The sequence below is a fragment of the Tamandua tetradactyla genome, chromosome 1 (assembly GCF_023851605.1).
Source record: "Tamandua tetradactyla isolate mTamTet1 chromosome 1, mTamTet1.pri, whole genome shotgun sequence".
NCBI lineage: Eukaryota > Metazoa > Chordata > Mammalia > Pilosa > Myrmecophagidae > Tamandua > Tamandua tetradactyla.
In genome coordinates, this window is record NC_135327.1 from 78,222,008 (window position 1) to 78,247,346 (window position 25,339).

Below are 25,339 nucleotides of genomic sequence, written 5' to 3' on the forward strand. Positions count from 1 at the left end.
ATGGGGAATTGAAGTTTCTATTATTGTAGAGGTGTCTACTTCTCCTTTCAGTGTTGTCAATGTTTGTGTCATGTATTTAGGAGCACTCTGGCTCAGTGTGTAAATATTTATAATTGTTATGTCTTCTTGTTGAATTTTTCCTTATATTAATACATAGTGTCCTTCTTTGTCTCTTTTAATTGTTTTACATTTGATGTCAAAATTTTGGATATTAATGTAGCTATCCCTGCTCTTTTCTGGTTGTTGTTTGCATGACATATCTTTTTCCAATCTTCCACTTTCAATCTGTTTTTGTCCTTGGATCTAAAGTGAGTCTCCTATAGACAGCATAAAGATGAGTACTGTTTTATTTTTTGTTGTTGTTTTAAAATTTTTTTTGGGGGGGTGTCCTGTTTTTAAATCCATTCTGCCAGTCTATGTCTTTTGATTGGGGAGTTTAATTCATTAACATTTAACGTTATTACTGTAAAGGCAGTACTTTCTGCTACCATTTTGTCTTTTGGATTTTATATGCCATACACAATTTTTTTCTTTTTACTTTTACTTATTGTCTTCATTTCTACACGCTTCTCCAGATCTTGCTTTCCTCTATTTTCCTATCTGCCTGTAGTGCTCCCTTTAGTATTTTGTGTAGAGCTGGTCTCTTAGTCACAAATTTTTCAGTGACTGTCTGAAAATATTTTCATCTCCCCTCACTTTTTTTTCTTCCATGGGCTGGCACTGGGAGTCGAACCTGGGCCCCTGATATTGCAGGTGAGAACTCTATCTGCTGAGCTACAGTGGCCCAGCCTCCCCCTCATCTTTGAAGAACAGTTCACTGGATATAGAATTCTTGGTTGGTAGTTTTTCTCTTTTCGAATCTCAAATATATCATACCACTGCCTTCTTGCCTCCTTGGCTTCTGCTGAGAAATCTACACAGTCTCATCAAGCTTCCCTTATATGTTATGGATTACTTTTCTCTTGCTGCTTTCAAAACTTTCCCCTTTGTCTTTGAAATTTGACAAAATGTCTTTGACATTTGACAATCTGATTAGTAGGTGTCTTGGAGTATATCTATTTGGATCTATTCTGTTTGGGGTATGCTGCACTTTTTGGATCAGTAATTTTATGTCTTTCATTAGAGATGGAAAATTTTCATTCATTATTTCCTCCATTAGTCTTTCTGCTCCTTTTCCCTTCTCTTCTCCTTCTGGGAGACACAACATATATATTTGCATGCTTCATGTTGTCATTCAATTCCCCAAGGCTCTGCTCATATTTTTCCATTTTTCCCCCCACTGTTTCTTCTGTGTGTTGTATTTCAGACGTCCTGTCTACTAGTTCACTGATCCTTTTTCTGCTTCTCCAAATCTATTGTTGTAGGTCTTTATTTTTTCATCTCTTCTATTGCACCTTTCATCCCCTTATGTTCTGCAACTTGCTATTTTTTCATTCACGTTCTTCTTTATGTTCACCCAATATTTTCTTTATGTCCTTCATCTCTTTTGCCATATCTTCTTCAAGTCATTGATTTTTTTAAATGAGATTTTGCATGTCTATTTGAACATACTGAATTAGTTGTTTTGACTTCTGTATCTCATTTGAAATGTTGGTTTGTTTCTTTGACTGGGCCATGTCTTCAGTTTTTCTAGTATGACTTGTTATTTTTTGCTGGTGTCTAACCATTTGATTTTTTTTTTTTAATTTTTTTTTTTTACGTGGGCAGGCACCAGGAATCGAACCCGGGTCCTTGGGCAGGGCAGCCATTTAATTTTCTTAATCAGTTTATTCTGGAGGTGATTTTCACCCTTTTACCTAGGGTTTTCTTGTTGGATGGCTTTGTTTTCTATGTATTCTTTGGCATTCAGTTAAACTTATTTTAGACCTCTAACATAGGTTCTGTTTAACTGATTACAGTTCTTCAGCTCTTATTTTTCTGTTTCTTGTCCTGCCTATATGGTACCTTTTTTTTTTTTTTACTCTTACTGAAATATTTTATTTTATTTTTTAACATTTATTTATTAATTTAAAAAATTAAGAACAAACAAAAACATTAACATATCATTCCATTCTACATATACAATCAGTAATTCTCAATATCATTGCTGAGTTGCATATTCATCATTTCTTAGAACATTTGCATCGATTCAGAAAAAGAAATGAAAAGACAACAGAAAAAGAAATAAAATCATAACAGAGGAAAAAAAAAGATTATACATACCATACTCCTTACCCCTCGCTTTCATTTATCATCAGCATTTCAAACTAAATTTATTTTAACATTTGTTCCCCCTATTATTTATTTTTATTCCATATGTTCTACTCATCTGTTGACATGGTAGATAAAAGGAGCATCAGACACAAGGTTTTCACAATCACACAGTCACATTGTGGAAGCTATATCATTACTCAATCATCATCAAGAAACATGGCTACTGGAACACAGCTCTACATTTTCAGGCAGCTCCCTCCAGCCTCTTCACTACATCTTGAATAACAAGGTGATATCTCCTTAATGCATAAGAATAACCTCCAGGATAACCTCTCAACTCTGTTTGGAATCTCTCAGTCATTGACACTCTGTCTCATTTCACTCTTCCCCCTTTTGGTCGAGAAGGTTTTCTCAATCCCTTGATGCTGAGTCTCAGCTCCTTTATGGAACCTTTTTTTGAGGAGGGTCCTCTCAGATATGATCAACCCATCAGATTTTCCCAAACCAGACAGGCCCATGTCTCAGGAAGAGAGAGTAGCCAGTATCGAGTTTCCCTGATGGTGAGACTCATCAGGTTATCAGACTTTTCCTATGAAGCCTGCAGACTCTGTGCTTTTCCTATCCTGCTCCGCATGTGATGCTTGTTTGCCCTCAGTTTTGCACCAGTATAAAGTGATGCAGTGCCTTTAATTTCAGCAGCCTCTCCCTGCCAGTGGTGTGGTTGAGACAAAGGCTGAGGTAGAGGATGGGTTTAGGTTCCTTCTGTTTTCCAGCCCCTGGGACCTGAATTCCCCAAAGGAAGGCCATACTTGAGCTGGGCCCTGGCCCCCTTTTCTTGCTGAAGATACACTCTTTAGGGAACTGTCCCCATTCACATGACTATTTACTTTGTCTCTCAGACATGTCTTAATTCCACTCTTGCCTGGGGCAGTTCTGAAGTTTGAGAGTGCTTGCTTGCAGTTCTATCTAATGAGCTGTTAAGATGTAAAGAGAAAAAAAACAAAACAGAAAAACTCTTTTCAGAGCTGGACCCCAGCTTCCCTGGGCTTGCCAAACAAGAGCCAGAGTTGGTTTGTAGCTCTATGTGTCCCCTTTTCTTGAGGTCCAGCCTTTTCCCAGTATTTTGTGCTGTCCAACTCAAAAGGCCTTTGTCTTTTTTCCCCCCCATCAGTCCCATCCCATCTCTGCCAGAGGGAAAACCCCTGGTTTCTTTATGGTTTAGGAGACTTACAGTTCTGTGTGGGATCTCAGTCATTCCACACATTCCAGATTGGTGTATGATGTGTGTCCAGTCACTGATGTCCCCCCAACAGTTGTTCCATGCAGTTCCTGGCTATTTACTAGCTGCTATGGAGGACAAACTAAATTCCACACCTCACTATGCCACCAACTTGCCCTGTCTCCCTTCCTTCATTCTTTTTTTAAATTTTATTTATTTTTTTAATTTTTTACATGGGCAGGCACCAAGAAGTGAACCTGGGTCTCTGGCGTGGCAGGCAAGAATTCTGCCATTGAGCTACCATCACACCACCCCCTTTCTTCATTCTTAATGCCCACATTTTTGTTTATCCCTTCATCAGTTGATGGACACTTGGTTTGCTTCCATCTTTTGGTAATTGTGAATAATGCTGCTATGAATACCAGTGGGCAAATATCTGTTCAAGTCTCTGCTTTCAATTCTTTTGTGTATGTACCTAGACATGGGATTGTTGGGTCAAATGGTAATTTTAAACTTAACTTAGGAACTGCCAAACTGTCTTCTACAGTGACTAGACCATTTTACATCCCCATCAATAAGTGAGTGTTTCCATTTCTCTACATCCTTTTCAACATCTGTAATTTTCTATTTTTTAAATAATAGCCATCTCAGTATGTACACAATGGTATCTCATTGTGGTTTTGATTTGCATTTCTTTAATGGCTAATGATGTTGAACATGTTGTCATGTGCTTTTTGCCCATTTGTATAACTTTTGGAGAAATGTCTATGCAGGTCTTTTGCCAATTTTTAAATTGGGTTGTATTTGTGTTGTTGAGTAGCACAAGCTTTTAAAATACTCTTTGTAGCATTTTCAGTTGTTCCTTATCATTATCATTTGAATGACATCTTTGTTCCTTATTCATCTATAAGTGTCAAGAGACTTTGATGTGCACACAAATTACTTGGGGATTTTGTTAAGATGAGGATTTTGATTCAGCAGTTCTGGGGAAGGGCCTGATAAATGCTATTCCTAAAAATCTCTCATGTGATGTTGGTGCTGCTGATCTGGAGCACTTTGAGGATCAAGGCTTCAGATTACTTGGGCGTCATATTCCTCTTTCCTTTCCCATGTAAATTCCTGTTTGTTTCTTTTGCAGTTATGTTTATCTATTTTGTGTTTTCTTTCATTTCAACCCATCAATTTGCATTTTGTTTCCTTTCAACCCATCAACCTAGGTCCCTATTGCTTTATCTTGCAGCTCTGCAACTGCCCCTTCTCCATCTCTACCACCTCCACTATGAAAGGGTTGGCTTGTCAAAGGATTCTTATAAATATATGAATTCTCTTGAAGAACTCTAGTATCATCAACTATAGTAATATTCTCTTTTCTTCACTTGATTTCAAGTGGAGAACCACATGCCTTATTATTGGGATTTTAGTAGATCAATAAGTCCCCTAAACTTAATTCCTTCCCCCTCCCAACTTTGGGGACCAATTAAGCAATAGATGCAGAAGAGAGGGAGATGAAACTTTATCATAATAAAACTGACTGGGGAATGTGGCTGGGAACTGCAGCCAAATAGGTTTGCTAATCTGTCCTTTTTTAGAATAATGTACTCTTCAAAACATGCAGAGGAAGAGTCGGTTGTCACCCACCACGTGGACAACTGAAGAACATAGGTGCATCCCATGGATGTGTCAGAGAGGGGGGCTGAGTTTTATGTGCAGGTCACTACTGTCACAGTGGAAAGGGATGGAGCAGAGAAGGGCCAAGGACACTCACTCCAGTTACTCTCGTCTGGATGTACCCCCAAATTTGAGCATCATACAGTGGGATAAAAAACTTCTTCCCTTCAAGATAGACTGCAGGACTAATTTGTTCAGAAATCCCCAACCTCAAATCTCCCTTTTCTCACTTAGATTACCAAGGAAGTCAAGATGGTATCAAGGCAAGAGGGAAGCTGACATTCACCATTCTTTGGACAGTTGGAACAAATGGCTGAGGGGTACTATGGCTTATTTATTTCTATGACACTGGAAGAGAAGTTCTGATTGGGGGATGGGAACAGGGTGGTGTGTTAGTCAGTGTTCCCTGGAGAAACAGAATCAACAGATCTGTAAATACGAGATTTATAAAGCTGTCTCATGCAACTGTGGGAATGGAAGAGTCCAGAATCCATAGAGCAGGCTGGGAAGCTGGAGGCTCCGATGAAGGATCTGGATGGACTCCACAGGAGAGGCTCGCTGGCTGAAGACGTGAAAGAGTCTCTCTTCTTCCTTAAAAGCCTTCAACTGATTGGATTATCTCATTGTGGGAGACACGCCTTAGTTGATCACAGATGTAATCAGCCACAGATGCAACCAACTGACTGTTAATTTAATCAGACAGCCACAAAATATCTTTGCAGCAATGGCCAGGCCAGTATTTGCCTGACCTGACAACTGGGCATAATCATTTGGCTAAGTTGTCACCAGAACCTCACCATCACAGGTGATGAATGGCTTTCAAAGGGGCATCTGGGGAACCATGCAGTGGGGGTTGTTCAGGACTGTGTTCCAGAAGCCTCAAAGGAAGATCAAGCCGGATGGAACATAAAGAGTAAGAAAAGATTGCTGCTCCATCATCACCCTGGGTTCTATTTTCTCCATCTGTCTTTCCTTCTCCCTATGCCAGACTTAAAGTTTAGTAAAATTAATGGATGTTTTAATTTGCATCTCTTGAGCAAACACTAAGCACATGAGATGATAAATTATCAATATCAACTAGTAATCACAGGTCCCCCCACCCCATATCAAATAGGGCCAATACTTTTGAAACAGTAGAATTAGCAAATGGTAGAGGCCATCTGTGGTAGTTTGAAGCTGTTACATATCCAAGAAAAGGCCAGGTGGGTGCGGACCTATTATAAGTGGGACCTTTTGATTAGGTTATTTCACTTGAAAAGTGACCAGCCTCATTCAGGGTGGATCTTGATACCATTGCTAGAGTCCTTTATAAGAGGATAAAACACATACAGAAGCTAAGGGATGAAATTAAGAGAAGCACATACAGAAGAACACCAGAGAATCTGAGAGTGGGAGCCACTGAAGTCAGAAGCTGAAAGCAAAGAAACCCAGGAAAGAAGGACCAGCAGACACCGCCGTGTCTTGCCATGTGACAGAGGAGTCCCAGATACTGGCAGCCTGTTTCCAGAGTCCAGGTATGGTCATTGTCCTATTGATGCCTTGAGCTGGACATTTTCATGACCTAAGAACGGTAAATTGTAAGTTAATAAATCTCCATTGTAAAAGCTAACCCACTTCTAGAATACTGTATTTTGGCAGCTTTAGCAAACCAAACATTATTGCATTGCATTTGAATCATCAAATATTTGTTGAATATTTACCTTTTGCCACAGTATACAAAGAGAGACACAATATACCCTGGCCTCAAGGGTGCTTGATTGGGGAAAATAAAACAAGAGTACTAATTAATAAATATTTATTACAAATGAATTTACAAGGCTCATGAGAGAATAGCTTTAAGAATCGTTACCCTTTTCAGAATCATTTTATTTTTTTAGGCTGTAAATTACTCTATATGCCTGCTTTATGTTACTCTAGCAATGGAATAAGAGAAACAGAGGTGGGAAACTAGGGTTTGTCTCTGACACTGACCTCGCAGCTTCTGAACTGGTTAAACATCACAATAGCAAGTGGGGAGTAGACAAAAACCATGAAGGGGACAGTTATGGAAGCAAGAGACCAAACACTGGCTTCTGAGAAAAGGCTATACGATCAGCAATGAAATGAAACAAGTTTTCTGAGCCTCCATTTGGCTTCCAGCACCTGATTCAACGTAAGTGGCTCTTCCAGAAGAGCTGAGGGCCTCAGGACCTAGTACCTTCACTGGCTCTAAATGGGGCGATATCACAGCATCCTCCGTGGTCTCAGGTCAACCAAACCCTTTGTATATCTGCACTGCCTAATAACCTCCAGCTCCTTACTATGGCTTACAAGGCCCTCCATAAATCAGCCCCACCTCATGCCTGTTGCTCCAGCAACACTGGTGTGTCCAGGGTCCCAAAAGTTTCTCACTCCCTTTCTTTTGCTTGTGACATTGCTGTAGCAGGAAAACCCTTCCATGACCTTCACCTGGATATGCATTAAGGTCCAGTTTCAAAGTCTTCCCTGCAGGACCTGTCTGGTTGCTGGGTGTGTTATTACTTTATATCACATTACAATGGCCAGTTTGTGTGATTATCACTGGCATTTCCTGAGGGCAGTGATTGTCATTTATTTTTATACCCCAGCACTTAGCAAAATTGCCCAATGAAAGAGTGGGAGGAAATGAACATTCCTGAAAGCAGGGAAGAGTGTTTAAGGCAGTATTTTGTAGTGGTCCAGAGCAAGAGAGTGGGTTTAAAACCTGGTTCTACTATTCACTTATTCTGGGTGAGCTCAGACAAGATTTTCCAGTATCCTACTCAAAACAGATGTGGTCGCAACTATGTGAGAGGGTAGTTGGGAAGAATAAAAAGTCAGGTTGTTAGCTCAACTCAACCAACAGCCCTTTTTCATCACCATTGCACACACCTCCTGTCCCCAGATGCCGTCCCTGCACAAAGACTATGACAATAAGCCAATCCTGTTTACCAAGAAAACCAGTTTAATTGTAAGAATAGAGATAATGGTTAAGTCTGGATAGAAACAAAACTCTGGTCCTGTCTTTGGAAGGGTTGCTTCCTTCCCTCACTTCTTCAGGCGGCAGCGTTTCTGGATTTCTTCGGCAAGCCCCAGGCAGTGCAGGATACGCTTCTTTTCAGCAGCCAGGTCCTTCTCAGGAAACTGGCCCAAGAGTTTTTTGACAAATATATTTTGATCCTTCAGGAAAATGTTCTTATTGATACCCACGTTAGGCACATTCTCTAGGGACCCAGATTTGAAATGGAAGCTTAAATGTCTGTTTCGTTTAAGGCCAGGTGCTTTCTCCTCAGTCCAGGTCAGCGGGCTGCAAACATGAAGGAATCATAATTTTAGTAATCGGCACACCCTGGGGTCAGAACTCCTGGGCCCTGTGGCTCTATCTTCCCTGCTGCTAGAGCTCAGTGTGGCTCTCCCTCCATCAGGCTCGAAAGGACTCATAGGCCAGAGGTGATCTGTGTTTCCAACTTTTTTGCCAACAAGTTATCAATGTGTTGGTGTATCAGGCAGGGCAGTTCACCCCAGGACTGTGCATGAGCCCCAGTTTGTTGTTCAGGAGTTTTTACCCTGAGCCCTGTGGATCTCTCTCAGGGGCTCAGATATGGGCTACAGGCAATGCACAGACCACCTGCAATTGTGTGCAAACTGTGACTTCCATGTGCATGTGCATTTCTATGGGAAAGAGTCTTTAGATTCATCAGATTCCCCCAAAGCCTAAGACCCCAAACATATGCCAGAAAATTCCAGACTCCTACAGTCCATTAACAAAGGACCTCATTGCCCTGTCAAATTCCTCCTCTACACTCCTGTCTGTATTCATAAAAATCTAAAATCCAATTAGAGTAGACTCTGTTTCTCTCGACTTTCTCCACTCTCTTGAGTTATAATCTTTTCTCTCTTTATAGCAGACAAGACCTGGTATTTACTTAATGGAAGACAGAGAAAACTTCTAATTGGACTCTGACCTAAAGAGAGAAGCTCCCTTGAATAATATGAAAGAAAAATAATATAAAATCTGCTTATATGTCCTAAAAGCAGTAAGCACAGATCTATGAATTCTAAATACAAAAAAATTAATTTTTCTACATTAAAAAAACTTCAATTTGAGACAATTCTTTCAATTATTTGTTTCTATGTTATGGCATGTTAGTCTTATATAACTAAATCATAAAGTACAATTTTTGATTATGCTTATATTATTTTATGACCCTATAGATAAATATTGCTATTCTAATTATTTTTGCGTGCCTAGCATGCAAACTTTATTATTGCCAAATATTTAAGCTCCTTTCAATTTTTAATATGATTTTTTTTTGTATGTTGTATGGTGGGGTTCACATTTCATTCTTTTTTCATGTGAGTATCCCTTTATCATAGCACCATTTGTCGAATTTTTGTTTTTTGTTTTTTCATTTTTTTTTTTGTTTGCTTGTTGTTTTTTGGGGAAGTGCACGGGCCAGGAACTGAACCCAGGTCTCCCGCATGGCAGGTGAGAATTCTACCACCAAACTACCCTTACATCCCTAATATGGATATTTTGCATTCAACAGCTTCATGCTGGTAAAATGGAAGGAACAGGACTTGGAGTAAGTCACAACAGATTTTCTGGCTAACTCTGAGACCTGGGGCTAATGATACCTGTCCCACTGATGTGTGGGGACTATGACAAAGCACAGAAAGTGCCTGGTCTGTTTTCTGTGACATTCCCTTCCTGTGAACTTCCTGAGTGTTGCTGGGGAGTGGGTGCAGCAACTTTGAGTCTGAAGATAGGCTGTGGGTTTGAATCCCACACCCCTTCTCTGAGGTCTGTGTCTCTGGTCAAGTTTCTCAACTTCTCTGAGCCTCAGGGTCCTAGGTGAGAATAAAATAGCTATTCTACAGAACTAGTGTCAAGGTTAAATGAGGAAATCCTGGTAAAGAACTATGCCCCATGCCTGCACATGGCAAGAACTCAATAAATATTAGCTAATATTAGCACTTGTGATAACAAGGATTTAAGGGATGATCCCTATCTTGCTGGTCATTAAAAAAAAACTTTTTATTTTGAAATAATGTTAGCATACAGGATAGTTGCAAAAATAATACAAACTCCATATACAGAATTTCAATATATGCTCCACCTAGATACCCAGATCCACCAACATTTTTTTTTTCTTTTGCATGGGCAGGCACCAGAAATCGAGCCTGGGTCTCCGACATGGCAGGTAAGAATTCTGCCACTGAGCCACCGCTGCACCACCCCAGGTCCACCAACTTTTAGCACGCGCTTTATCATTGATCTATCTATCCATTGATACATCTGTCTAATTCCATCTATTTTCCAAACATCTGAGAGTAGTTTGTATGCATCATGCTTCTTGAACACTTAATACTTCCATGTGCATTTCCTAAGAACAAGGACATTCACTTACGCATCCACCTTAAGTGTAGTTACTAGGTTGAAGAAATTTAACAATGGTGTAAAGCTTATAGTCTATATTCCAATAATGCCCCATTTAAGACTCCCCCTCCCCTTGCAAGACTCTACCCTGTATCATATATTGCACTTAATTATCACTGTCTATTTAGTTGTGCTTTCATTTTTTTTTAATTGTGGGAACATCTATACTACATAAACTTTCCCGTTTTATAAATGGGAAAACACTCATAAACCTCTCCCAAGCATATAATTCTGTGGGACTAATAACATTCACAATGTTATACTACGCTTTTCATCAACCATGACTAGAACTTTCCTGTCACTCCAAACAGAAACCCTCTACCCATCCATTATGCCTTAAGACCTCATTCCTTCCTACTCTTGTCCCTGGTAATCTACATTCTACCTTGTATCTCTATAAATGTGTGTATTCTAGTCATTTCTTACAAATATAATCATTCACTATCTGTCTCTTTGTTTTTGACTTATTTCACTCAACATAATGTCTTCAAGGTATCAATGTTATTGCATGTATCAGAACTTCATTCATTTTTAGGTGTGAATATTATCCCATTGTGTGTGGAGAGGCTACATTTTGTTTAGCCATTCATCTGTTGATGACACTTAGGTTTGCTTCCACTTTTTGGCAACTGAATAATACTGCTATGAACAATGGCATATAACATCTGTTCAAGTGCCTGCTTTCATTTCTTTTGGGTTTGCCAGGTCATATCATAGTTATGTGTTTAACTTTCTCAGTTGCTAATTCTTTAATTGGTGACATTTCAAAGTTACTCCCTACCCCCCAGTCCTCTGTATACTTCTGCTCCACTCCTCTCTGCCATCTGAAGGCCTCTATAATGTAAAGGAATCATGTCCCCAAGACACCTGGCGGTGGCTCCTAACACATCATGAGAAGCCTGGAGAGATGGCTGCTATAGGCTGAAACAGAATCCAGGCTCCAAACTGGACGATTTGGGAGAGAAAGAGAGAAAGCTTTGGGAGAGAAAGAAAGAGGCCCACAGATCTGAAGCATTCTTGCAGTATACAGTCAGTGGCCAGAGCTGCATTTGTAAGATAAAGTTGGCTTTTCTTTGTCACAGTATATGAAACCATGGGACATGCAAACCCAGCAGGGATCAACCTACTTAGAAGATCAGCAGTTCCGCAAGTTTCTTTTTTCTGGAAGTCATTAAAATGACTCATATGTACTTAATGTTAGCCCGTAAATAAGAAAATTTATATTCAGGTCAGGAACAGAATCTAGGAAATAATAGTTAAATTAGTGAATAAGCAAAATTAAGGTGTCTAATCTAACAATTCCAACTTTTTGGTTATCATTTAAATTTAAGAAAATAAATGATTATTATAAACCCTGATACACATTAATTTCTATGGCTAGCTTTAAAAGCTTGCAGCGCAGCAAACATCCAGAACATGATGACAAAGATTGATTTTAATGCAGTTTTCTCATTGTTTTCTTTGACAATGGATATAAATAAATTTAAAACATTTCAACTATACTGACCCACCCAAGAAAATTGTTCATGTCCTACCACATAATATAGTCTTACGTCATCAAGATGTTTCCTGAACCTCACTTTCCTCATCAGTAAAATAATGAAAATAAATACACAACTTTACCTGTCATGATGGTGGTGTGAGAGTAAAAATGTAATCTAGAAAGTGGAAAGTACTATATGAATTTAGGAAGTTACTATAATGGTATTTAGTCATTTATCCCAGCCCCACATTGATGCCTGCCTCTCCTGTGTGAGAACACAAGTCAGCCTTTGCTCTTCCCATGTCTTGTTTCCTGGCTGACTCCTACTCAAACCTCAAGACCCATCACAGCATCCCCTATGGGAAGCTTGATCTGACCTCTCCAGTTTTCACTTGCCTGAACTCTCGCAGCACACTGAGCTCTCTTTGGCACTGATCATGGGAGGCTGCAATGTCTGTGGATGGGTCAGACCATGGCTGCAATTCTAAGACTTGCACAGCCAAAGTCAGAGTGGGAGCCATCACTGCTACCCACTCCTCATATTTCTAAGCTCTGCACCAATGACCTTCATTTGCTGGGTTCTCCACCTCTTTTTCCCCACTTAGCAAAGAGGGAACTCTGCAAAATGGGCATACCAGGCTTCATTTAAAACCCCATATACTTTTCTTCCTTTCTTTTTAATATCCAATTGTCTGTTTCTTCTACTACCTGGAGATCCACCAACATGGAAATACATGTAGAAACACTCTAAAAACTTTACTAGTCAAATATTTCATACAACTCAAATGCTTTTCAAGGATAATTACAAAAAGCGCTTTTGTTAAAAAAAAAAGGCTTGTATGAGAAAAAAGGGTCAGAACATTTGGAAACAGTATAATAATGTGACAGGATGATAAACTGATAAACAGAACTTTAAATTTTGGGCACAAAGAAGGAAATGAATATTTGCATATCTGATAATCAAGTATAGTAAAATGTTAATGGCAGAGTCTAGGTGGTAGGAATATGGGCATTTGGTGCAAAATTCTTTCTACTTCACTGTTATTTCTGGAAATTTTCATAATAAAGCGGAGGAGAAAGTTCAGGTCACAGAGGTAACTCAATTTCTACTACCAGCTCTGAAATTACCTACTTATATGACTTAGGCAACCTACTTGAATTGTGCAAGCCTCTGTTTACTTTCTGGCAAAATGGGACCAGGGTGCTTTGTTCACCTTACAGAGCTGCCGTGAGCATGAAATGGGGCAGCCCAAGTGAAAGAATAGCACCTGGCCTGTCTGAGAGGTAGAAAGGCCTCCTGGTGGTGGGCAGGGGTCCCTCAGGGCTCCCTCTGGACTTACCCTTGAGAGCACATCTCCTTCCCTTCCCTTGTGACTTACCTTCTGTTCTCTGTCTCCAAGCACACAGTCATTTTCATATACTGATCCTCTTTGCGTTCTTCCAAAGTGGCGGACACAAGAGAGAGCTCCCCAAAAAGGGAGACCAGCCAGGTCAGGCGGGAGATGCCACTAAACGAAGGGAAGCCAAACCGATCTTCTTCCAGAGGGCTAGCTGTGGGAATCACAAACTCGATGGGAACTGGTAATAAGGAGCTGGAGGGGAGCAGAACTGGTAGGGGTGGGCTGGGGTGGTGGTGGGGCAGCAAATGGAAGGGCCAGAGGTCAGGAAAATGTGATTGTGTCTCTCAGGGTGGATGTGCAAGGAGACAATAATGCTGATGAAAATCTACATGGCTAAATTTATATTCTCCTGTAAAAGCTTCTCCTTTTTTCCTGGTTTGCTAAACTCAGTTTTGTTACTAAAATTAAATTAAAAATTTAATAAATTAAATAAACATTTAATGTTTATGTTCAATAAATAAATTAATTAGATTAGTTTAACATTTACTAAATTAAAATATATGTCTGGTCTAGACATGCAGGATAATGTTTCAGCCTCCTGACTATATATACGCATATGTGCATGTTGTATATATGTATGTACATAGATATACACACATGCATAAGCATGCACAGTCTCTTCAGTTAGTGATTTAAAGACTTGAAAAATCAAGGTATCTTAGTTTCTCAAGACAGTATTCTAACAAATACTATATAATGTGTAAACAGCTGTGAGGTGAAGCACCCTGATAAATGTGGAGATAATAAAACCATTTTATTTCAATGCTATCAAAATTTATATAGTGTTAAGTGTTTTCTTAGTCTTGTTTTGTCAAGGCACTGCTCTCCTCCATGCCCTGCTCAACTTACAAAGATAGCTTACATTTAAAAGACCTCATATCTATTACATTATTCCATAAACCAACCATTACCTGCGACTCTGATAATGATTTAAACCAATACATAAATAACAATGCACATATCCTAAAAAGAATAATGTCATAAATAAAAGTGAACCAAAGCTAGGAGTCTCATATACAACAGTTTGAACTCCTCAGGACCGAAGTATCAAATTTACAAAGGAAGAAGGATCTCTCCAGCTGGTTTCCCATCTGTTGTAGTTCTTGGACAACGTACTGGGCAGCCATTAGAAGTTTGAGCTACTTAGTAAAAGAGAACCGAGTTCAAATCTGGCTCTATCACATAAGATAGAGTGACTTCATAGACTCTATGAAGAGTCTGTGAAGCTCCTGACCTTTAAGCTTCAGCTTCTTTACCTGCTTAATGGTGGTAATAAACACCCACTTTATAGGACTGCCACATGAATTAGCATATGCAAATGTACATCAGATATGCAACATAGTTCCTAGTATAGAGTCATGGTGGTTATTATTATTTGTCATCATTTTAAAGAATGAAGATGGATTCTGAAAGGGTCCAATAAGGGTCCACTGTGTTTTCTGGTAACTCAGCAAATAGATGGGTGATTCTACCACTCACCCTTGAAAAACCAGGTCAGGGTCTCCTTTCTGTAATGAAAGCCCTCAGGAAAGACAGCCAGCACTCCAGAATGGAACCAGAAAAGGGTGCAAAAGCAGAGTGTGTCCAAAGCTGCAAGAGCAGGAGGCGCAGGAACACCATTTCCCATAGCTAATGGAGCTGCACCAAGATGACCAACATAAAGTAAGTAGCCAAAAATGTGTAGATAGTATACTGTGGCCGTAGCCCATGTCCTTGTGACTTGCTGGCAAAGGAGAGGGGCTATGCCTGTTCTGTCTTTTTCTCAAAAAGAAGTAGAAAACGGTTTTTATATCTGAGAACTCATCAACCAGTTTTTTTTTAAAAGAGGTTTTATGTACAACATCCTGTGGAAAAGTTATCTCCAACTTCTTAGGATTTCATAGAAGAAAATTTTGCCTAACAGATGGGGACAGAAGCATAAATATGCTTGGGGTTTCTAACACACTTTTTACCCTTGGCCTTGGGAAATGAATCTCATTTAAGGGATTAATAAAAGTAGGCATTCTTATTTGTCACTAACGCATGTGGAGATTAAATTAAATTGAATCAGAAAGTTTTCAGCAGAAATGAATCTAAACTCATGCCCAGGAAAGCTAGCCTTTCTGCTTCACCACTTATGTGTGACCTGCCATCCTGCTTGCAACTGACCTGTGAAGAGAAGAGATCCTTTCAGTAGGTCTTTTCCTACTACTTCTTTTTTCAGGAATGCAAACTCCTCCATCAAGAGTTCAACATGTTCCTCATGTAGGATCTTTCCTGTCATGATAAAAATGGAGAAAGTGAGTCATCGTGACTTGTGTGTAGTTGTGCATTCTGTGGTCTATGCTGGGCTTCCTCCAGCACACGAGGGCATATAACATTCTGAATGCCCTGGACACGTGGCCAGGACAACATGCCTACACCTTCCCACACCCCCTACAGAAATGCCAGCTCTAAGCTTAGGACAAAAGTCAAGATCTAAGACAGCAAGATGGTATCCACTTGTCCCTACAGGCAAGATGAGATGAGATAAGGGTCAGGGGCCAGTCAAGCATCAGCTTCTATTTTAGACAGAAGCAGGCAGTCCAGCATAAAACTCTAAGAAACCTGGAGTAGAAAAGGGATTGCTGGGACTGAATGACGAGAGCTAAAACTGGGCTCTTGGTTCCCAAGAACTGAGTGAACCAAAGGATTTTCTAAAGATATAAGATTGGAGAGAGCATAAAGCCTAAATATTCAAAACTAAAATTTTGGATTCGGACTGATTAAAATTGGGTGCCACTTGACAGCATGTGATGTGTAGAACACAGCATCACTTCTGCAATACTCCTATTGAAGATACATACTCTGAATTTAATCATGAGGAAATATCAGACAGACCCAAATGGGATCTTCTACAAAGTAACTGACCTGTAGTCATCCTAAGTGTCCAGGTCATAAAAGTGAAAGGAAGACTGAAGAACTGTCCAGAGTGAAGGAGACAAAAAAATGACCTGCCAACTAAGGACAGTGCATGGCTCTGAACTGAATCCTTTTGCTATTGGAGTGTTATTGGAATAAATGGTTAAATTTGAACAGAGTCTGAGGATTAGGTGGTAAGAATGTAACAAGGTTAACTTCCTTATTTTGATGGCTGCATTGTGATTATAACAAGAGGATGTCTCTGTTTGTAAGATGTGAATGTGAAAGGATTTGGGGGTGACAGGCTACATGCCAGCAGCTCATTCTTGAATGATTCAAGAAAAATAGTTCTTTGTATAGTATTCACTACTTTTGTGTAAGTTTGAGATTGTTTCAAGATAAATTTTACAACAGACAAACAGTTACAGTGACAAAAATATGAGAGAAGGCCAAAAACATCAGTCATGGATTATAAAACAAGAGATAGCTTCTCAGAGGAAATGAAAGGACAACTTGATGAATAAAGATTTGACTTTCAGCTCATTTCCTTCAAACACATATTTTAGCAGTGTTTGGATCCAGCATTATGTATTATTTGGATTATCTTTCAAAATAAGGTAGCTTTCTTCCTGTTACGGAAGTGGTAAATATTTCAAAAACTTGGGGGTGGTCAAGGGGGAGAGAATAGAAAGAAATAAAATTGCTCATGCATGATTCTATTTACCAGGGAGAACCATGGCTAATGCATTGGTACATTTCCTTCCAATCATTCTGCTGTGAATTCTTTTTCATGGTTGTGATCATACAGTAGACACGAATTGTTTTTAATTTTAAAAGTACCAATAAAATTTTGTTGTCACTATAGCAAGTTAGGAAATTTGGAAGCATATAAGGAAAAAATAAAACCACTGAGAATTCTGCCAGCATTGTAACCACTGCGAACATTTTATTATTTTTTTTCTTGCATATACATGATCATGTTTCTATTGATGTGTAAGCAATACAGTAATGGCCTCAGATCCTAGCAAAGGGATAGTCTGAAGAGAAGTCTGGTTAACAGGTAATTCATGTCTCTGGAAAAGGACAGTAGGGAACTTTCTGGGTCGTTCTATACTTTGACTGGAGTGGCAGTTACCTGGGTGTATACTTTCTCAAAACCACTGACTTAAAATCTGTGCATTTTATTATATGCAAATTATACCTTGATTTTTAAAAAGGTCTAGGACTTAGGTCCACTCAATATGTTATTCAGATGAATAATGTGTATGGCTGAATGACTATATGAGTTTCTTCAATGGATTTTGTGTTGGTGTATTCAGAGCTACTTTCATTGAGGAACAGAGACATTTCTTAGAAATTCTCAAGTCATACAGCTCTGGCTTTGTAACTAGTTCAACCACCGATGTAAGTGCTAGAAGTTTGCACCATTTACTGTTTTGAAGGCGTCAAACATGGCAAGCTATCCCATCTGACTGGCGGGGCAAAGGAAGGGGCTTGAGAAGCAGCTTCCTAATTTTAAGTAGAGCTCAGAAGCAGAGGAAGGGCAGGTCCAGCACTGCTCTGGGTTGCCAAGAGATTCCTTTTATGTGTATGTCTTAACTTTATGAAAAGAAACAATACGACTTTCCATTCCATTTGTGATATTAAAAATGCAAAAGGTATTCTTAACCATGCACTAGTAAATTAAATGACATCAAATGTTGGGACTGTTTGTTTACTATGGCACCCAGGGCAAAAATGTGGGTGGAACAGTCATGATTTTTAGGAAATCCATTCTTATATGAAAACAAAATCTTCATCTCCATAATTCTACACCATATCAACAGGAGCAACATAAAACAAACCTACTTTCTGTTTCTGTAGAGAGCTTTTTATATATTTAAAGATGGCTATCAGATCTACCAGCTCTCCATTTGGTCTTTTCTTCTTTAAATCTAAATTAAACTTCTCTAGGCTTGTTTGCACTGTCAATGTTATATTGCTGGACCTCTGTCTTATCATTTTATGAATGTAGGGTTGAATAAAGTTATCACTTCCTGGGCTGTAAACACTGCACTTACTTTCCAATTCACTTTCAGCAGTTAAGTTAGTATTGCTAGCTGAGACCATCTGACAATGTGAACTCTTCAAGGACAAGGCCCCCCTTTCTGTATTCCTAGCATTGAGCAAAATATCTCATCCACATTAATCACTGTAAAAGCAACTTAATCAATGTGTGTAGAATGAGTTATGAATACTGTCCTAGAGGTTAAAGGTCAATTTCACTGTTAAGGGTTTTTTTCCTTTTAAAGCCATTCATGATCTGTAGGTATCCACTCAGATTATGCTTGCTTATCAAAGCTCCAATATAACAATGGTCCTTGGCATTTTGTCTCATTTAAAAAATAAATAAAGTCAATAATTTATTCCAATTTCTTTAGTTTTTACCTATGTCCTTTTTTTTCTGTTTCAGGATCCCATTGAAGATATGTCACTACATTTAGTCATCATGTCTCCTTAGGCTATTCTTGGCTGTGACAGTTTCTCAGACTTTGTTTGTTTTTGATGCCCTTGACAATTTTGAGGATGACTTGGCAGGGATTTTTGTAGAATGTCCTTCAAATGGGATTTGCCTGATGTTTTTCTCATGATTAGACTGGGGTTGTGTGTTTCTTGGAGGAAGACTACTGGGGTAAAGTGCCATTCTTACCACTTCACACACATACCCCCTCACTTCATAATGTACTATTTGGAAGGAGGTTACTATGCAGAGGACATCATTACTTTTTTGGAAAAATTTGGTCATTTGTCTTGTAGTTTCCCTCATTCTAGCTCGTTTTTTTTGGTGTCATTTAACTTGTTCCTCTCTCCCTCTATTTCCTGCAAACTGGAAGCTTGTTTAAATCACCAGTGTATACAGGTAAACAATTTGCAAGAATACTTTCTGGAGATTGGGTAAAGGATGATATCGTCCATATTTTAAAATTTTGACTTCTATGTGAGACTAAAGGGAGAGATGTTTATTTGGTGCAAAATTTATATTTTGGGTAGTGTATTTCCTAATTTAACTTGTATGGTCAGTTGAGTTGCATACCATGAGTACAGGAAATTTTGATTAGGGCATGAAATTTTGTTGGTTTTTCCCACTTAGTGTGATGTCCCAATAAATATCAGAGTGATTTTGGCAGTGAATAAAAAACCGTTTGTAAAGTCCCCATGGGGCATGGGGAGAAAGGAGGAAATATTCAACTTTCCCATTTGGAGAATTTCTGATATTCTCACAAGCAATGGGGACAACCAAATCAATAGGCTGAGCCCTCGATCTTGGGGTTCGCCTCAATGAAACTTATTCCTGCAAAGGACAGGCTAAGCCTACCTAAAATTAGGCCTAAGAGTCATCTTTTGTTGCTCAGATGTGGCCTCTCTCTCTAAGCCAACTCTGCAGGTGAAATCACTGCCCTCCCTCCTATGTGGGACATGACTCCCAGGCATATAAATCTCCCTGGCCACATGGGACAGAAAGCCTGGGATGAGCAGGGACCCAGTTCAAGAGACTGAGAACTTTCTCGACCAAAAGGGGATGAGAGAAATGAAATCTCTGGGGTATACTTTGGCATCTTGCACTTTCTCCATGGACATCTATGCCATGAGAAATAAATAACAAAGGAGATGACCACAAAGCTCCCCTCAATCACCTCTGCATTCATTCATCCATCTGCTCACTCAACAAACGTCTCCTGGAGATCCACTAAGTTCCAGGTACTACGTAGCTGCTGGAACTATAGAAGGGGAAGGTGGTCCTTTGCTGTCCAGGAGCACAGGTGGTGGAGAAGGAGAAGCAAGAGCTTCAACACCATGTGATCCGTCAGTGTTGCTGACAAGCACAAGGTGCTTTTTGGGGTGACTCTTGTTATAATTGTTCACCATACTTTGTTCATATATTAAAGATTTTCAATAACAAATGCTGAAACAAAGAGTTTGTGATTGAAATTTTAACTAGTTTAATTAGTTCCTCCAATCCCTAAATATTCATGGGGATGGCCAATTATTGGGAAAACATGCAAACCTCTAGAGAACAGTATAGTTAAGGGGAACAAATATAGATTAATGTGAATTTCAAAGACCAAAAGCATTGGATTTAAATCTCCATCTCCCACTGAATGGTCATGCAATTAGCTTTTAACTTCTCTGAGCCATGGTTTTCTATATATATAACTAGAGAAAATAACCACTAAGAGTTTCTAGGCATTATAGGAAACAAGTTATAGAGATCCATCCAGCTTTCTGGTTAATACTATTTAATAAATAGTTCTTCCTTTTGAGAAACAATGAAACTTATAAAGTATGTATATAAGTCAATCAATTACACTGATTTGGGTATTTTTATATTAGGTAATGTGAACATCACATGAATAAAACCAAAATAATACGACACTAGCCTAATACTAGCATAAAAGAGGCTGCCAGGCCTTAAACATGAATTTGTAAATTCCTACTCTCCTCTTCACCCTCCTTTCCCCTTGCCATCCCATGCCTGCCACCCCCTTCCACCACTGACAGGCCATTGTCATTTGTCTGTAATATGAGAGTGGGGAGGGGTCTGGGAGCCCACAGGTAAACCCACAGATTCTGAGGAGGACAGGGCAACCTATCTGAAATGGGAGTTCAGTTATAAAGGAATCAAAGATCACACCCCAGAAATCCTGGAGTAGGAAGAGAGACTGTGTTCCAGACAGACATACGTCACCTTTCTGCTCAGCCAGCTCCCAGAGTTCCTGAGCTGCTATTCTAGACAGCGTCATGGGGTATTCCACAAGGACATGTTTGCCGGCCTCAAGGAATTGCCTTTGGAAAAAGAGATAAATATAGGGAAAGTACATTTCAAATACGTGTCATTAAAGTGCCTTGCTTTAAAGGCCTGAGAGTCTATAAATCTGTCTACTACACCCCTTTGTGTGCAAGATGTTTCATGAACGAATGGGGATATGAATCAGTGATAGAAGACATGAATCTCACATTATCATCTATTATTCTGGTGAGATAATGAATTTCTATTATGTATTTGTTTGGACATCCATTTATTCAGTTACTCATTCATTCATTCAATTCAGTACCATTTACCATAACTCTGGAGAAGAAGTTATGACTGTTAATAGGTAAGTTATCTGTACTATATGATAGCTATAAATAAAGACCACAAAGCCCATGGCAACTAAGATTCCACTAAGGACATCTGAACCGGGTCGTAAAGTATGAGCAGGAGTTTTCCAGGTGCAATGGGATGAGGGCCATTTCACTTTGAGCAGCATGTACAGAGCTTTTGGAAGGTTCTTGTTCTTTTGGGGAATGGTATGAAATTCAGTGTGGCCAGAGAGTGGGCTACAGGGAATGGAGGGTAACAAGGCTGGGAAGTAGGTGACAGCCTTACTGTGAAAACCCTAGAATGCTTTGCCCAGGAGTTTGGATTTAGTCTATAGATATGAAGGTACAAACATTTATAATAGGATTTACATGATCACTTTCGTTTTTAAAGAAAAAAACTGTGGTGCCCAGGAAGGTTAAGGGGACCCAAGGAAAAGCATTTTTGTCCACAGTAGAGTTGAGTGATAACAAGGAAGTCCCTTACCCCAGAGGAACAGCATGGTGGGAGCAGCTCTAGTTGAATGAAAGAACCCACAAGGGAAGTAGGAAGGGAAGGAGGCAGCTGCTGTGGCTCTGTGGCTGCCACGTCCTGCCTGAGGCTGCTCCTTCCAGGCTGGGTCTCACCAAATGCTTGACAGGCTCCAGTGGGCAGGGGAACTGACAAGGTGGGCAGGGGGATACTTTACTTTTCTTCCTGCTCTAAAACAACATCATTACCCCTCTTTGATTCCACCACTACTTCCTTCCCCAAGTATTTCATGGTAAAAACCGTCACATTAAAGGAATGCTCAGGGATATTTCATGACCTTGAAAGTGCAAAGAATAAAATTTGGGAAGCTCATCCAGGCTAGAACAGGGAATAATAATTCACCTAGTCATAAAAAAAGTCTCATTCTGTCTCCTAAGTCACAGTCACAGATGAAGGCAAGCATCATTCTAACTACTCTTGATAAAATTTTTACAAAGAAATAAAATACTTTAATTCTTAATGTTTCTAATGTTCTCAATTACAGTGTACTAAGTATTAGCATTTCTACTTTTGCCATTTCTCTATAAATTTTAACCAAGAATAAGAAAGTTTTTAATTTTTTCATAAAAAATGTTAAAAGGTCCCGGAACATTGTCATTTTTCTCATGGATTATTGTGAGCACTTTGCACAGTCATTTCTATGGCCCTGCACTATTGTGCAAGGTGAGGAATGCCAGTGTTGAAAACACACCTGATGTAGTTCTCATGGCTGGAGCTTTCGCTGCAGATATAGGCAACTTCGACCTCTTGGCTGGAAAGAGCATCTTCTAGAGAAATCTGCTGGACTTCATCAACGGTCCCAAGCTTGCGTCTGAAAATAACAAATAATTCAAAAGTAGGCAGCACACTGGCTTAAGATAAACGAGCACCATCTTTCTCCCCACTTCCCAACAATGTCCTGATGATCAGCTTTTGGAAAGGAAAACATTAATTTCCTCCCTCCCACTTTCTGAGTCCTTTCTACTGCACATGAGAAAAACAGACTTAGGATTTAAGTCAGGAGATGTGCCCCAACAGCTGACACTCCCACTCCCAGGCTTTACAACCTGGGACAGTCTCTGAGTTGCTTCATCTCTAAAATAAAAAGAACAGAAGCCTGTCTATTTTATGAGATGTGACTTCTATGGTCACTTCCAACTCCAAGTAACTGGCCAAACCCTATTGATATGGGTTGGACTGTGTTCCTTGTGAAAATAAATGAGAACAAGCAAAGCCTACATATTCAGACCTTGTTAAAACAAGGGAGTCAGCTGTCACACTTGTGTTTAGCAGAGATTCAAAAGCAGGCAGAGGAATGGGAAAGCTTTACAGTGGAAACCATGGAAGAATCCAGGTATCCCCTGATTGGAGGCTACTGGCATGGGGAAGCTAGAGGTGGGCTAATTAGAAGTTGGGCATCCTATGGGATTGGTGAGGGGAGCATACTTGGCTTTCTCTGTTGGTCCTAAATTAGAAGTGGCGGGGAGCTGTGAAATTAGGGAAACTATTAGTTATTGACCAAGAGCTGGTTATTCTGGGTTGACTGTGAAAGAGACTGTGGTTTGATTTCCTGGAATGGTTGTTGTAGACAGTGGGTCAGACTTTCCTCATCATTGTCCATTTGTATATTTAGTCTCTCACCCCCAAAAAGGATTGTTCAAGTCCTAACCCCTGGACCTGTGAATGCGACTCCATTTGGAAACAGAATCTCTGCAGACATGATTAGTTAAGACGAGGCCAAACTGGACTAGGGTGGACCCTAATCCAACATGATTGGTGTCCTTACAAGAAAGGAAAAACTGGACACAGACAACCAGAAACAGGGGAGAAGACCATGTGGAGGTGGAGGTGGCAGTGATGCATCCACAAGCCAAGGAAGGCCAAGCATGGCCTGCAAACACCAGCAGCTAGAAAGTGGCATGAAGAGAGCTAGCCTCTAGAACTGTGAGACGATAAATTCCTGTTGTTCTAAGTCACCCAGCTTGTGCTACTTTGTTTCAGCAGGTCTAGGAAACTATGACAATTATCCTTTCCAAATCTGACCTGAATCCAATAAAGCAACACCTCAGGGGTGCAAACTACGCAGCTTCAACTGTCTTCATGCATATCGTGGCATTGTGATGGCTCAGTGGAAGGCAGGTGAGCTGCCTCCTTTCACAGCTGAGCTATCCAAGGCCAGAGAGACAGTGACTGCTGCCTCATGTTAACTGCCAGTAGAGGCGAGACAAGAGCCCTTGCTTCAGAAGAGTCAAAAATCCAGTCTGTACATTACCCCAGTGGGGAGTGTGGGGTGGCCAGCAGGAGCTGTCTATCATAAGATAGACAGACTTGTGTTCTTTTTATTTTAGAGATGAAGCAACTCAGAGACTGTCCCAGGTCATAAAGCCTGGGAGTGGGAGTGTCAACTGTTGGTGCTCATGGTCAGCTTGGTCAGAGCCCCAGCCAAGCAAGAAGAGGGTGTTCTCAGGAGCTTACATAAGTATGTTTGACTGTGGGAGGGGTGGCAAGGAATGGGACAGGAGGAAGGAGGGAGATTCTACCTCTGCCTGCAGAGATGCCCCTACTATCACCTTTCTCAGCCTTAGAGGAAAAGGAGGAGAGGAAGTTTGACTGGCAAATGATATTCCTATGGAGCCGCCCAATCTATGCTGCTTGACTTGACCAATACTTATTGTTTGCTTGCCAAGTGCTAGGCACCTAGGGGATCATGGTGGATGAATGAGCATCCTAACTTTCCAGTAAAATTCATGGTTTGACAGAGGGAGTGAGACATACAGACATAGAACCACCTAAGACTAACATGAAAAATGCTATTCTGGTTAGCAGGGGTGGGGACTAAGAGAAGGCAAAGGACACATCTAATTTAGGGCTTTGGAAGAGGGTTCCTAGGGAGGTGGCGAGACTTAGGGAGGTTGTGGGGAGCAGGGGTTTGAGGCTGAAAAGGCAGGGGGTATTAGTGGACCTCCTTGCTTTTTTCCCACAAGATCTGACAGCTTAGAAACTCCCATTGCACTGATCTTAGTAACCAACTGGTAGGGAACCAGGGCTTAAGGGAATGGGGCAGGCTCCACCTCATCCTTGAGCCTAAGTGTTGGGCTTGAGCCCAGCTTCAGGTGGGGGTGCCATGGGGTTCATGGTGCTGGCTCATGATAACTTCCTGCCCTATTTGCCACATTCCCTGTGTGCTGCTCCCCTGGGAATCTCACAGGAAGGGAAGGCTGGCCAAGGCCAGAGTCCAGCACTTCTGAGTCTCGCTAGTACCCCCAAACCCACCTTAATTCCTTAAAGGATGATTCCAGCTTAGAGACAGGAAAACTGGAAGGTACTGGACCCATGAATCAAAATATGATAAAACTTCGGCAGTGACCATAACGATAATTACTTTTGTTTATTTGATGTCTCTAAAGCACCAGGAAATTAAGAGGCTCAC

The 25,339-nt window shown here is 40.2% G+C and overlaps 1 protein-coding gene across 1 annotated transcript in view; it reads right to left on the bottom strand.

The window, feature by feature from the left end:
* Positions 1–8,019: 8,019 nt before the first annotated feature.
* The window catches only part of BLVRA (biliverdin reductase A), a 61,786-nt gene continuing 44,466 nt past the window's right edge, over positions 8,020–25,339 (bottom strand). The window contains exons 4-8 of the mRNA XM_077119356.1: positions 22,622–22,741; positions 21,007–21,104; positions 15,549–15,656; positions 13,380–13,551; positions 8,020–8,384 (exon numbers count right to left, since the gene is read on the bottom strand). Of these exons, the coding sequence (XP_076975471.1) occupies positions 8,126–8,384; positions 13,380–13,551; positions 15,549–15,656; positions 21,007–21,104; positions 22,622–22,741 (757 nt within the window). The 3' untranslated portion in view covers positions 8,020–8,125. The remainder of the gene's footprint in view (positions 8,385–13,379; positions 13,552–15,548; positions 15,657–21,006; positions 21,105–22,621; positions 22,742–25,339) is intronic.